General features: G+C 36.3%; 2 protein-coding genes across 2 annotated transcripts; both read right to left on the bottom strand.

Moving 5' to 3' along the window:
* Positions 1-8,177: 8,177 nt before the first annotated feature.
* Positions 8,178-9,272, bottom strand: LOC115973827 (class V chitinase CHIT5a-like). The gene has a single exon (XM_031094069.1). The coding sequence runs from the start codon at positions 9,270-9,272 to the stop codon at positions 8,178-8,180; it is 1,095 nt and encodes a 364-aa protein (XP_030949929.1).
* A 3,835-nt stretch (positions 9,273-13,107) lies between these two features.
* LOC115957344 (class V chitinase CHIT5b-like) lies at positions 13,108-15,127 on the bottom strand. Its single transcript, XM_031075567.1, has 2 exons — positions 13,984-15,127; positions 13,108-13,371 (listed from the first exon to the last, which is right to left on the bottom strand). Exons 1-2 carry the CDS (start codon positions 15,125-15,127, stop codon positions 13,337-13,339), a joined length of 1,179 nt encoding a protein of 392 aa, XP_030931427.1. The 3' UTR covers positions 13,108-13,336.

Genomic DNA, 15,127 nt, shown 5'->3' on the forward strand with positions numbered 1-15,127 from the left:
GTTGCACATTTTTTAGTAGTCCCATCTGGAGTAATTTGGTATTGTGCAGTTAAATTTTCTTCTAATGGACATTTATGAATTTTTACATTTAGTAACTAGGTGAGATCAAAACTATTTTAACTTTCATCGTACCAATAGATGGGTCTTTAAAGAAGCATACTGTTTGCTAAGAGCATTGTAACTCAACTGATTGTAAATTTTGACAAATCCATCGTTAGATTATATTATCTTTGTATATTTTCTATGCTTGCAAAATTTCAAAGTAATCAAGGATTAATAGACATGTCATCGATCAATTGTTTAAATTTAATTTTTTTTTTTAAGTAGTTTAAAATATTGCATAAAAGATGACTTTCTAGATCAAATGGTATATAATATTCGATTGACATGAAAATTAGCACATATATTAAGAAAATATAAAACATATAATCTAATAGTGAAAATTTTAAAATATGAATTCAATAATAAATTATTGGTGGTGTAACAATGTTTAGAGTTACACTAGGTGTAATTTTAATCCAATTCTGAATCCAACTCGTAATATATATATATATATATATATATATATATATTACTACTTAAAAACACATTTAAAAAAAGAGGGAGATTTGATCAATATAAAATTGCAAGGAATTAAAATTAAACTAAAAACTGAAAAGAAGATTGCAAGAACTAAAAAGTAATTTTATTTTTCCTTTTGAATAGAATCTAAAAAATAAATAAATTGAAAGAAAGAAACTTGCATTAATTGAAGAACTTTTCCCCTTAAAAAAAAGGGGGAAGGATCCCCATAAGGACGAGTCGAGCAGTGTCATTAACCTAAAAAACTTTCTCCTTGATGAAAAATGAAAATATATTAATACAATGAATTGTAAAAACTCGTTAATGAAAAAGCAAAACTTTGAATTCAAATTAGACTACACCTTGCCTTAAAAATTTATGAAATGCATAAAGGTGGGGTCCTCACAATGAGACCATATGTATAATTAATGCAACAAATATTGTTTTCAACATCTACTCTTATCAGTTATCGTCCCTCTACTGCTCAATCAATTTGTTAGCCAAATGTTTGTCAAAAAAAAAAAAAAAAAATTTGTTAGCCAAATGAATGACTCCTCCTGGAACGAACCTCACCAATGTCAAACTCAATTAGATACAAATGTTTGATATTTGTGTACGATAATTGGGTTAAACCACAAGTTTGGATCTGATTAGTTTTAAAGTTGATTTAAAAAAAGAAAAGAAAAAAGGGTTTTGATTGCATGCTTGGGAATCCGATCTTCAAGTACTGCCAATGTACATCTATGGAAATCAACTTATCCGGGCTGGAATTTCTGGTGATATTACGGCTGGGTATGATCGGAGATGTAGGGTGGTTTCACAGGGTCCCTGACAGTAAAATCATTCATGCATATACTAATATCTAAAATCAAACAAAAAGTTCCACACATACATGCTTATGGTGCACACTATTGAATTTGACTCCCAGCAAGAGTAAATCAACAATCAAAAAGAAAAACAAAAATAGGCTTTCTCAAAGATTTGCTTCCGAGTGCTCTCACATTTTAAATCCACCTTTCACTAAAAGGTGGACAATGATGTCCACTTTCTCATGGCTAATTTGTCCACTTTTTCTTAAAAGTGGTTTACATTGTCTACTTTTAGTTAAGAACCCAATTACAAAGGCAGAGTAGGTTTGGTCTGCTTAGCCCACGAGGGATATCAATTCAAATGTGGGTTAAATAGGTGATGATGCCGTTTTTAGAACATTTCAATTAGTTGGATTTGAATAGGTGATTCTATGCTTATGCATTTAAATTCTGCAAAACAGGTGAGCTTGATAGGCTTTCGCCTCATTTAGAACATTTCATTCACATGGAAATTAGTAAGTATAATTGGAGTTCAACGTGAATCCCACCAAGGGTATAATAAGTGAGACTTATTTAGATGTTTCGGAACACGGTGACGTGGTGATATATAATTTCACATTCATAGTGGATCCTATTAATTAATAAATTCGTGATAGAGTTTACTATGAATGAAAGAGCTGGAAATTATTTGTCACACACACACTACGCATACATTTCAAGTTCTTGCATGGCTCCTAATGATGTAGAAATAACTCAGATTTCATAGAAAACCAATACTGAGACAAACTTACACACATACATAAAAGAACTGTAATTTATTTGTCACACACATACATATTTCACTTACCTCCAATAAATGATGAAGAAATCACTCGAACATGAAACCAATACTCTTACGAACTTACCCGCATACATAAAAGAACTGCAATTTATTTGTCACACACGTGCAGTTCATATTTCTCCTAACGATGGAGAAATAACTCAAATTGCAAAGAGAACCATTACTCTTACAGACATACACTCTTACATAAAAACATTTAGCGCGTATTCGCGCCATCCTCTGCATTTGAAGCTGCCAAACATAAAAACACAGCCTTGAGTTAGTGTAACTGCAAAAATGATGATAAAGTTCCATCTAAAGGCAAAGTTCATTCCAAAAGTATTATAGATAGCAGCAAGCCAACAATCCATAAGACCAGCCTATATAGTTCAAATCTGTGTTGATAAAAAAATAAAAAATAAAAAGATAGTATTCATGTTTTTGTAATATTCCAACTTATGACAATGGGATTTTAAGTTAAGTAATAATATTTATAATATATAAAAACTTATTATACAAAATCGACTACTAGTATTTTTGGTGATGCAAAAGGCATTATTATTATTATTTTATTAATGAATTAATTAAATTTTGCATTTCCAATGCTCTCATAACCACTAGTCCACAACACATTGGACCTAAAATATATTATATAATATATGATATCTTTTTAGCTAGGTTTTTTACTTATTTGTATTATTGATCCGGACTAAAATGTTAGCATTATCCTTCAAATCAATAATAACAGGGCTCATGCAAAGTTTAATAGGTGTTGACTTTTTATGTTTATTTTCAAACTACAATGTTAGAACCAAAGAGTCCTATAAATTAATAAGTAGCATATTTTCGAACACGTCTAGGGTTCCACATTACTAATCACACATACATATATGCATTTTTATTTATTTTTTGCTTAAAAAAATATTTTTAAGTGGACTACGTACGTTATCTCAAACACAGACTCTCCCCATTGCAATGAGTAATGATGGAGCTGTGGGGCCCGTTAATTGGTGGCCCTGGCCCATTTTTAATTTGAGACCCAAGGCCCAAGCCGAGGAAGGTTATGACCGAGAGTAGGGAATAAAAGTCTGAGTAGCCTTGAGATACAGCCGAGGATGACTCTGTCCTCGGCATATCCAAGGACTCCCCGGAAGGAAGGGCAAAAACGGTATAAAAATAGCTTGGAAAAAATCTAAAATATCTGTGTCAGTAGAAAAAGGGGTACGCTGGAAAGCGTAACAACTAGGGAAAGCTGCCCTTACTGCTATTCAATACTCTGCACCTGACAGAGCCAGACTCTCCAGCTTTTACAACCACCCCCAACCACTCTGGATATGGGCTGATGGAACAAGTATCAGTCTTGGAATGTCGATCCTACACGTGGACGAAGGATAAGGAACATAGGCTAGTATAAAAGGAAAAGTAAACTATCTAGAGGAGGGGGCTGGGAAAAATGGCCAAAAACCAGAGTCTCCCAGCTTGCCTCCAGGAGAGCGACTCCCAGGGCGAATATGATTTAAACCATGTATGAACACCACAAAAAACCCACCGTCTGATGACTAAAGCCTAGCCTTTTAAACCCACACTCTACAAATGATATTGTTTGGGCCTTTTTACATGCGAACCCAATACTATTACGGTTCGTCATAAATCACGTCCTTACAATTGGCGCCGTCTGTGGGGAAGGCTTGTTTCTTGGCATAGACGATAGGTCGAGAGAGTTCCCTGGTCATTTCTAACAACCGGTTAAAGAGTTCTAGTGTAAAGTTCCACTAGGGGCTATGATTCTTGACTAGGGGCTACGCTTTATAGCGTCAGCCGCGCAGATGGTTCTAGGGGCTCGGCCGAGGAACTGATCCCCCTAAAGCCAAGGCCGCATGCCCAAAAACTGAGTTTTGGACAGAACCAGAACCAAGGTATTGTATGGTCCTCGGACTCAAACTTATGGGGAAACTAACTACTTGGATGTGAAAACTGAGTTTTAGACAGAACTAAGGTATTGTATGGTCCTCGGACTCAAACTTATGGGGAAACCAACTACTTAGATGAGAAAACTGAGTTTTGGACAGAATCAAGGTATTATATGGTCCTAGGACTCAAACCTATGGGGAAACCAACTACTTGAATAAGAAAACTGAGTTTTGGACAGAACCAAGGTATTGTATGGTCCTCGGACTCAAATCTATGGGGAAACCAACTACTTGGATGAGAAAACTGAGTTTTGGACAGAACTAAGGTATTGTATGGTCCTCGGACTCAAACCTATGGGGAAACCAACTACTTGGATGAGAAAACTGAGTTTTGGACAGAACTAAGGTATTGTATGGTCCTCGGACTCAAACCTATGGGGAAACCAACTACTTGGATGAGAAAACTGAGTTTTGGACAGAACCAAGGTATTGTATGGTTTTCGGATTCAAACCTATGGGGAAACCAACTACTTGGATGAGAAAACTGAGTTTTGGACAGAATCAAGGTATTGTATGGTCCTCAGACTCAAACCTATGGGGAAACCAACTACTTGGATGAGAAAACTGAGTTTTGGACAGAACTAAGGTATTATATGGTCCTCGGACTCAAACCTATGGGGAAACCAACTACTTGGATGAGAAAACTGAGTTTTGGACAGAACCAAGGTATTGTATGGTCCCGGACTCAAACCTATAGGGAAACCAACTACTTGGATGAGAAAACTGAGTTTTGGATAGAACCAAGGTATTGTATGGTCCTCGGACTCAACCTATGGGGAAACCAACTACTTGGATGAGAAAACTGAGTTTTGGACAGAACCAAGGTATTGTATGGTCCTCGGACTCAAACCTATGGGGAAACCAACTACTTAGATAAGAAAACTGAGTTTTGGACAGAATCAAGGTATTGTATGGTCTCGGACTCAAACCTATAGGGAAACCAACTACTTAGATGAGAAAACTGAGTTTTGGACAGAACCAAGGTATTGCATGGTCCTCGGACTCAAACCTATGGGAAAACCAACTACTTGGATGAGAAAACTGAGTTTTGGACAGAACCAAGGTATTGTATGGTCCTCGGACTCAAACCTATGGGGAAACCAACTACTTGGATGAGAAAACTGAGTTTTTGGATAGAACCAAGGTATTGTATGGTCCTCAGACTCAAACCTATGGGGAAACCAACTACTTGGATGAGAAAACTGAGTTTTGGACAGAATCAAGGTATTGTATGGTCCTCGGACTCAAACCTATAGGGAAACCAACTACTTAGATGAGAAAACTGAGTTTTGGACAGAACCAAGGTATTGCATGGTCCTCGGACTCAAACCTATGGGAAAACCAACTACTTGGATGAGAAAACTGAGTTTTGGACAGAATCAAGGTATTGTATGGTCGGCTACTTAATAAAAAATTTTAAGTTGCTCAATCCTCGGCTCAAATACCAGAAAAAGGTTAAGGCTATGAAAGTTGTTAGAAAGATGGTGAAACACCTTATTACTCAGCAATCTCGAAGGGCTGTTCATTTTTGGGTTATATGTTTTCGGATGATTACCTCCTACACCACACCGAGCATTCAGTTGTCATCTCGGTTATTGTGGGGTAAGTATTGCTTTCTCAGGTCGGCATTATTGTGCCAGACAACTCTATTAAATTCATGATGACATCTTTTCCTTAGCAAGAGTTTTGACTCTAAGTATCGTTTGTTCAAGTCAATATTATTGTGCCGAACAGCACTCGTAGGTTCATAATAGTACCTTTTTCCTTGATAAGGGATTACGGCCCTAAGTATTGTGCTCTCAGATCGGCGGTAGTGTGCCAGACCGCCCCAATAAGCTCATCATAATATCCTGTGTTTTTCTTCTTAATATGGGTTTCAGCCCTAAGTATTATTTATTCGATTCAGTATTATTAAGTCAGATAGTTTCAATAAACTCAGAGTAAGACCTTTTTATTAACTGAGATTTCGATCCTAGACGTCGAACAAAGTGTAAAAATAAAAAGAATTCACATGGTAGTATGTCTATTCACGGCGTAACCATTTCAAATATAAAGAGATAGAACATGTGAAATAAAGCAATAACGACTTTTATTAATATAAAGAGGTATTACAACGTACAAAGAAGGGCCTAAACAAGCCTATACAGAAGGTGAATTACAAAAAAAGTAAAAAAAAAAAAACAACAACAACAATATGACAAATAAACAGTCATATGTCTTTCTAAACTCGTCTTCGAAGTCCTCCCAAACTCTGCCTCATTAGCGCTCCATATTGAGAGGAGGACCTTCCTTAGAAGAAGAAGGAGGAGATGAAGAGAAAGAAGGAGGAGAGGAAGAGAAAGAAGGGGGAGAAGAAGAGGAAAAAGGAAAAGCACCAGGATGGACCTGGTGGTGGAAAGAAGAAGAAAGAGAGGCACAATGAGACACCGGTGAACAAAGAGAGGAAGAAGCAGGGGCACTTAGTCCCTGCGTTAGTCCTGACTCCTAACACACTGGTGCCATGTTAGCTATGCTTATGAGAGAGCGGCTGGTATTGATAATGGGTGACCCCAGCTCAGCCGTGCCAAGAGGTTGACGCAACGAGCCCCTGCTTCGGGTTTTGGCTGAAAGGAGAGTAAGAAGTGTCTTGAGTTTCTGCCACCCCTGCCCTGACCGAGCCAGTTTAAGCTTCACAAGCACGCAACATTTCTGGGAAGGGTATGATCTCTTCATTCCCGTTCCTATCATGGATAAATCACAACTTAAAGTGTAAACGTGTAGATATGGGAAATTCTGAGGGAGGCTAAGAGTTTTTAGGCTCTAAAAAATTAAAAGGTCTCCGTGTAAGGGAGGTAACCTCCTGCTTTCCTTCTTATATGAATGGTAAAATGGGAGGCATTTAATCTGCCCGAATCTCCAGGAAAAGAGGTAAACGAGAAAATATCCGTTCCACTTCCCCATGCCATCGATAGCCGTTGAATTCAAATGGTCTCGTAAAGGGAGGTCATTAAAGGTGCGTTTTCGGATAATGAAGCGGCAAGGACGCATCCTGAATGAATTCAAAGGAATGTCTCATAAACCGGTACGTTTCCCGGGTAGATAAAGAGAAACCCATATTAATGAGGGGCAGATCTAAAGCAGATCGCAATAAAGGCGGGGCATTACCAAAATCCTCCTCTCCGACCAAGAGGATTTTGAGGGGCTATTGTGGGGCCCGTTAATTGGTTGCCCTGGCCCGTTTTTAATTTGAGACCCAAGGCCCAAGTCGAGGAAGGTTATGGCTAAGAGTAGGGAATAAAAGTCTGAGTAGCCTTGAGATACAGCCGAGGATGACTCTGTCCTCGGCATATCCAAGGACTCCCTGGAAGGAAAGGCAAAAACGGTATAAAAATAGCTTGGAAAAAATCTAAAATATCTGTGTTAGTAGAAAAAGGGGTACGCTGGAAAGCGTAACAACCAGGGAAAGCTGCCCTTACTGCTATTTAATACTCTGCACCTGACAGAGTCAGACTCTCCAGCTTTTACAACCACCCCCAACCACTCTGGGTATGGGCTGATGTGACAAGTATTAGTCTTGGAATGCCGATCCTACACGTGGACGAAGGATAAGGAACACAGGCTAGTATAAAAGGGAAAGTAAACTATCTAGAGGAGGGGGCTGAGAAAAATGGCCAAAAACCAGAGCCTCCCAGCCCGCCTCCAGGAGAGCGACTCCCAAGGCGAATACGATTTAAATCATGTATGAACACCACGAAAAACCCACCATCTGATGACTAAGGCTTAGCCTTTCAAATTCACGCTCTACAAATGATATTGTTTGGACCTTTTTACATGCGAACCCAACACTGTTACGGTTCGTCACAAATCGCGTCCTTACAGGAGCTATTTGGCTTCATGTTGTGTACATGTATAATGGGTTCTACGAAATGAGTAATGGTAGGATCATAATTTTTGTCATAATTTGCTCATGTGTCTAATTGTGAGTGGTAGAGTAAAAATAATGGATTCATATGAGTTCACAACTTCTTTATTTACAACTTACCAAGTGAGCGAATTATGATAAAACCATAAAAGTAGTGGCAAAAATTGTATTTCTAGCATTTCCCTAACCAAACATTCCCGCTTCAAAAGCTTCTTGTCACAGTCAAACATAAGCGCCCATAAGAAATACCCACCAAGTGTTTTAGCGTTGGCAAACTCAATCTTCTTCCGAATCGATGTCAGTCCATCGTACCCAACCCAAAAGGTTCCAGAATATGAGTACTCCGATACAGTGACCTCATCATAAACTGGTTGTAAGTTGCAGTTCACTATGTCATGATAGGGCGCCATAACATCCTCATTTGCAGGATCTCCAACACCATGTTGATTTGGATCTTGCAATGTCCAAGTTCTTCCATAAAGTGGTAGCCCCTTGACTAATTTACTTGGGTGAAGCCCAGCTTTGATCCAGGACTTAATGCCAAATAAGCTAGAGCTGTTTTCACTTGTTTCATAGAGACAAGCATGTGCAGCAGTGACTGCAGTGTCCCGGCTTGAGTGATAATCATAGCACCTCAGACCAACAAAATCAACACAATCTCTTATGGCTTCGATACGGTAAACTATTTCAATATGGTCTTTGACAAAGCTGGGTTTAAAAAAAACCGCTGCACTTAGAAATAGTCCATTTTTATTAGCAGACTCAGAAATGATAGCTGCACGCCACTCTCGAAAGAGCAACGCGAGGTTTTCCATGTCTAGTGTAGTGTTTGGATATTCCCAATCAAGGTCCAGCCCAACAAAGCCATATTCTCTAGCCACCTGAATGGAGGACTGGATAAAGGATTGACGACCCGCGAGGGTACTTGCCATGCTGGAGAAAATGTCAGGCAAAGGGTTTGGGATTTCAGAATCAGGACGGCCACCAATGGATAGGAGTGGCTTTATTCCCTTGTTCCGGAGGACTTCAGTGAATATTGGCTTTATAATTATGTAATTTTCGGGATCAACCCCAACAGAAGCATAGAAGACGTGAGTGAAGCAGGAGGATGGGATGTCTATGGGATGGTACTGATCAGCTTGCTTTGAAAGCCAATAACCACCTTTGATTCCATTCATAGATGATTTAGTGTCGGTAGGTAGCTTAGACATATATTGGATGGTATAGGCAATGCAGAAGGTGAAGCTGATATCTAGCTCTGGCTGATAAGTATTTGTGTTGTGGTGCAATCGAAATACTTGTAGTCAGGCAGAGAGATCGAAAGGCATTTCTTATTCAGTTTATTTTTGTTATTATTCAGCTTATTTTTGTTACTATTCATGAACCTCACTACACTTTTTGGTACTATTCATGAGCCTTACTGTACTATTTCAACTAACTTTTACCTTTGTCTGTAGTACTTTCAGTAATAAATTTTCAATTTCAGTAAAATAAACGGTATCCAAACAGACCCTTAGTATGTGTGTACACAAAAAAAAATTTCAATTTACCCCAAAATATGTAATCTTGGCCCCCTCCCTCCAAAAAAGTTAAAAAGTTATAAATTGGCCCATGAAATCCAAAGTATATGTTCTATTCTATCCCTTTTGCCTAGTTGCCTGAAGAATAATTACAATAACCTCTAGATAATAATAAAAAAAATAAAGCACAAGTTTGGTCTAAAGAAACCTAATTCCCAAAAAATAATATGAATTAAAACCCAATTGCTCCAAAAGTAACATGAATTACCTACAGACAAACTAATATTGACAACAAAAGTAAAGCATAAATCTAGCACTATATCAAATCGTATGATTTTCACTTCACTCGGTATGAACTGTAAAGTGTTTAATGTTATTTTTTTTAAAGTTACTTTTTAAAAAGTTTTTAATTGTGTTTGCTGTAATAATAATGTTAATTTTTTTATTAAAAAAATTATATAATAAGTTTGCTGTAATAAATTAATTGGTAGTGTTACTTTTTAAGAAATGAGAGAAATTTGTCTATTTTATGTCAAAATATTATTTAAATGGTTAGGTAGATGTAGAGTAAATTCTTTATAATTAACTAGCATGTAGTCCGTGCTTACGCACGGAAATATTAACAATTGTGATGATAAGATGTTTATCTTAGTAGATTCAATTTCCACATTGAGCATTATGAATGGAAGTAACTTAACACCAACATTTAAAAATCAAATTGGACACATAGCACAAAATTAAATTACAATTAGAAATCAATTTGATTCAATTTGAATTCTAAAATTGAACTTCAACTTAATATAATATATATGATTATATTTTTGTCACTTTTAACAAATTAACAAAATTTTAATCCAGACACACTAAAAACTATTAAAAAATAAGAACTAATCATTGAGCTTGGAATCTTCTTGGAGGCGCCAATGAAGCGCTAATGTATGAGAGTGTGAAGCAAGGAAGAGTGGGATTGAACATTGTGTTTGAACCCGACCTTGCTCTAAAAAATCCGTAAGGAGGAGGAGAGGGCAGTGTGTGGATCTAGTTGGTAGAGGTTGAGAGAGGAGGAGACATGGGATGAAGATATGGAATTAGGAGGAGATGATGTTTTACTTTTATAGTCTTTCTCGTTGGACTCCTTGGTTCTGGTTGTGGGATTAGAAGAGCTCCAGACTCTATTGAGGTCACCCATAAAAGTGTGCAGATGAGATGTTCTTGCTTAGGCCAATGAGTATTATTATTGTGGTTTTCTTGGCTTCCGTGTTAAATGTTAATGCATCATTTATTTGGGCACAAAAATTAGAAAATTTAGATAAGATACATGACACAAAATTGGAGTCCAATTTATAATCTCCATGAAAGTGTGCAGGTAAGATGTTTTTGCTTAGGCCAATGAGCATTATTATTGTGGTTTTATTGGCTTCTGTGTTAAATGTTAATGCATCATTTATTTGGGCACAACAATTAGAAAATTTAGATAAGATACATGACACAAAATTGAAGTCAAATTTATAATCTAATTAAATATTTTTTTGAGTTTTGGTTAGGACAAGTGGCGCAAAATTGAGAATCCAATTGAAATCTAATTGGATTTTCTCTCTGTTTCACCTATTATTATATATATAGATTATTGTTGCCTTTAATGGTTTCAATTGTTGTTTTGGATAGTTTTTAATTATTAAATTCAAGATTTTTCCATTTAAATATATGTTGGTGATTAATTGAGCCTTAAAGCTCAATATATATATATATATATATTTGCATTTTATAATAACTTAGTTTCACATAATATGCATTCATTCTATAAGTTAAAAGTAAAATATTCATTTATTTTTATTATCTATTCTATTATTTAATTTTAAGTAAATTAAAAAAAATTATTTACATATAAATTTTGATTAAGTTGTGTATCACATGGGCATAATGCTAATTTCATTGTAAAACCCAAGTCTTGTACCATTTAATTTGGTTTTTTTTTTTTTTTGTTTTTGTTTTGTTTTGTATTTTCCAATTAAATAGCTGTCCCACTATAAATGAGAAAGTATAACCTTTAAAAAATTTTGAAAAAGAAAAAAAAGTTCAAAATGCTAATTTTCTTTTAATTTCAAATTTGAGTTGAATTCTAAATCATATCATATCGTATACAATATAATAAAAGTTAAGTTTAAAAGCCATAGTTATACCAAGTGGCTGCACCAAATTATAAGTTTTTTTAGATAATAACAATATAAGAACAATAAGTTAATTGTTCTTATCAACTTTTCTTCTATTGCTTCAATTCTTTGGATATACTAAAGTATAATAGTTTATAGCGAATTATTATTGTAGGGATGATAGGCCCAATTGTGTGTATTGGGCCGGGGGCCTAGTTCGAGGACGCCTAGTAGTTCGAGGATGAGTAAACATTGTTATGGAGGTCGGCATTATTGAATAAAAAAAGGGGTCTAGTTACGATGGTCCAAGAAGGTGGTCTGAGGAGGGATATCACCTCGGCTAAGTGAAGTAGAGGTCAGAAGGTGCGGTTTGCCATCCCGAAACAACGTTCCAAGAGATTCTATTGATAAGGATATACATCATGAAATCACAGGACAAAGAAAAGCTATGAAAACATGAGACAAAGAAAAGTTATGAAATATCTAAAGAAAAGTTGCTACTATCGCATTGAATATTCTGTAGCTAACTCTCTGATCGCATTAATGAAAAAGTGATACTTGAACAGTAATTTTTAGCCTTACAGCTACTCCCAAAGAGTTCAGGAAGGTGTTAATGGGATAAAGATCAATACCAGCAATCTAATCTACAAATGAAGGGTATAGATGAAAGAAGGAATATAGTATAAAATAGAAAGAAGACCCTGAGAAAAAGGGATAGGAGAATTAAGAGAAAAATACTATAGCAACAAGAACTGTGCTTGTAATCAAATTTAAGAGATATATACAAGAACTGATCTCCTCGGATTGTGTTGAGGATGATTTTCTTTAAATAAAACCAATCTATCTTTACGTTATTGTCATCTGGATCCATTATAATTGTTACCAACTCATTAGAGCCTAGTTTTCTAACCCACTCTCTACAAATTTATTGTATTGGGCTCTTTGGGCCTAGATCCTTTTACCTTTTGGGCTTAGGAACCAAATTGTGTCCTTACAATTATTATTATTATTATTATTATGCTTTGTCCCAATTCTATCTTATTTGATTTTTAGAGAAAATTACATTTTATCTCCCTAAACTATGCCCATATTACACTTACCCCCTTAAACTATGCGGATGCATGCTTAACCCCTCTAAACTATTATCCCCTGCATATTTTGCACCCCACCATTAGTTAGCTGTTAATTTGGACAGAATTTAAAGTCATGTGACCTGCACGTGACATTTGTAATGATAAAAAAGACCAAATTATGATCAAGGATATGTGATACACATTTAAAGAAAAAATAAATTGAATACACTGTTGTTTGATTGTAAATTGTAATAAAATGAAATTAAAATTTGACAGTAGAATAAAATATGAGCACCAAACACATGCAAGAACATACATATATGCATTGAGTTTAATTTTGTTACAACAAACAACCACTCTCTTACACGTTTGCACACATGCCTATTGATGCATATTATATCTTCTAAAATTATACACGATTACACTCGAATAGATGGTTTTACTATAAAACACGTAGAATATGGTACTTGATCTCCAACAGATAGTTGAAATCTCCTGATCAGAGCTCACATCAGGGAAGATAAGGAAACATTCATTCACTATAATCTTGGATCCATGCCCTCGATGCTGCATATTAACAAGTTATAACCAAATATTAATTAATTTAATGAAAAATATTTAAAATTCCATTTGAAAAGTTCATAGTATGTCGTGTTATAACTAAATTGCTCTTCCACTCTATCAGAAAAAGACAAAGAATAAAGTTAAAATTTTAGAGTACATAAATTCGAGTAATTATTATTAAAAGAAACATATATATATATATATATATATATATTTATATATAAAACTTTTCCACAACTTGTTTAATGTGGTGAGTAAAAGAAGCACATTAGATTAATAGTGTGAAAAAAAAGTAAGTTTTTTATTTATTTTTTTGAGAAGAAAAAAGAAGTTTAGTGTGTGAATAGCAGGTATTTTTTTTTTCTTAAATGAGAATGTATAGTGACATCAAATTGTCACGGACTGTTTTACCAAAGTTTTTGTGAAAAAACCTGTAATATTTTTGTGAAATGATAAAAGTTTTGGTCAAGTGCTCATGTGCATTGTATTTATCAAGATTATGATACTTTTGATCACGTATCATAATCTTTGACAGATTCAACGCATGAGCACTAACCCAAAATTTACTCTCCGAAAATTTTGGTATTTGGAACAAAATATATTGAATGAGATTACCTTGTGCTGTGACTTTCCATTCAGTATCATAGCTGATGGCCCAAAAGAAATACCCACGAAGCCCAAGTGCCTGCGCAAACCCAACCTTCACTGTTGTAGACAGAGCATCATCATACCCAACCCACAATGACCCAACATAAGAATAAGTAGACACAGTATTCACATCATATGCTATAGTGGCCTTATTCTTCTTATTAAACTCCACCACCTCAGAGTAAAGAAGCACACCATCATCTCCTGGGCCCACACCAACTGCTGGTGCTCCTACTCCATGCAATTTGGGGTCTTTGAGCTTCCATGATTTTCCATAGAGTGGCAAGCCCATGACTATCTTGTTTCCAGGTACTCCAGCCCTGATCCAAGACTTAAGCCCATAGATTGAGCTCAAATTAGTGTTTGGGTCAAACAATGCAGCATGGGCCCCAGTTGCAGAAGTGTCCCATGACCCATGATACTCATAACACATCACATTGACCCAATCCATGTAGTTCTTAATCGCAACCGCCGGGTAGGAGCGGCGGTCGCCGTATACAAGGAAGTCCGCCGAGTAGTACACGGCGGCGGTGAGCAGTAGAGGGGTCCTATGTGTGATCCTAGCCTCCTTTTCGATTGCATAGCGCCACTCTTTTAGTAATTGGGCAAAATAATTCATTTCCTTCGGGCTTTCAGGGAATTCCCAGTCCAAGTCAAATCCATCAAACCCATATTTACGTGCAACATCAATAGTAGCATTTATGAAGATTTGACGTGTCAACGCTTTGGATGCCATGCGACCAAAACGGTCTGGATCAACACCTCCTCCACCAATGGAGTAAAGAGCCTTCACAGATGGGTTTTTGAGATGAAGGGTGGTGGCGAAATTGGAGAGGTTCTTAGCTTCTGAACTTGATATGTTGAACTCGAAGGTAAAGTTGCTAGGCACAAGAAAAGCATAGATGATGTGAGTGAAATATGATGTGTTTATAGCTGAAGGTGGGAGATTATCTAATGCCCATGAAGGGTAATAACCAGCTTTGACCACTGGATGTGATGCTATGACACATCCAGTGGAGATGAGCAAAGAGAATACAATAGAAAGAAAGTACACAAAGTTGAAGCTTGCCATAGTTTGAAATTGAATGATCCTCTCAAGTGGAGATGTCAT

The sequence above is a fragment of the Quercus lobata genome, chromosome 2 (genome assembly GCF_001633185.2).
Source record: "Quercus lobata isolate SW786 chromosome 2, ValleyOak3.0 Primary Assembly, whole genome shotgun sequence".
Lineage (NCBI taxonomy): Eukaryota > Viridiplantae > Streptophyta > Magnoliopsida > Fagales > Fagaceae > Quercus > Quercus lobata.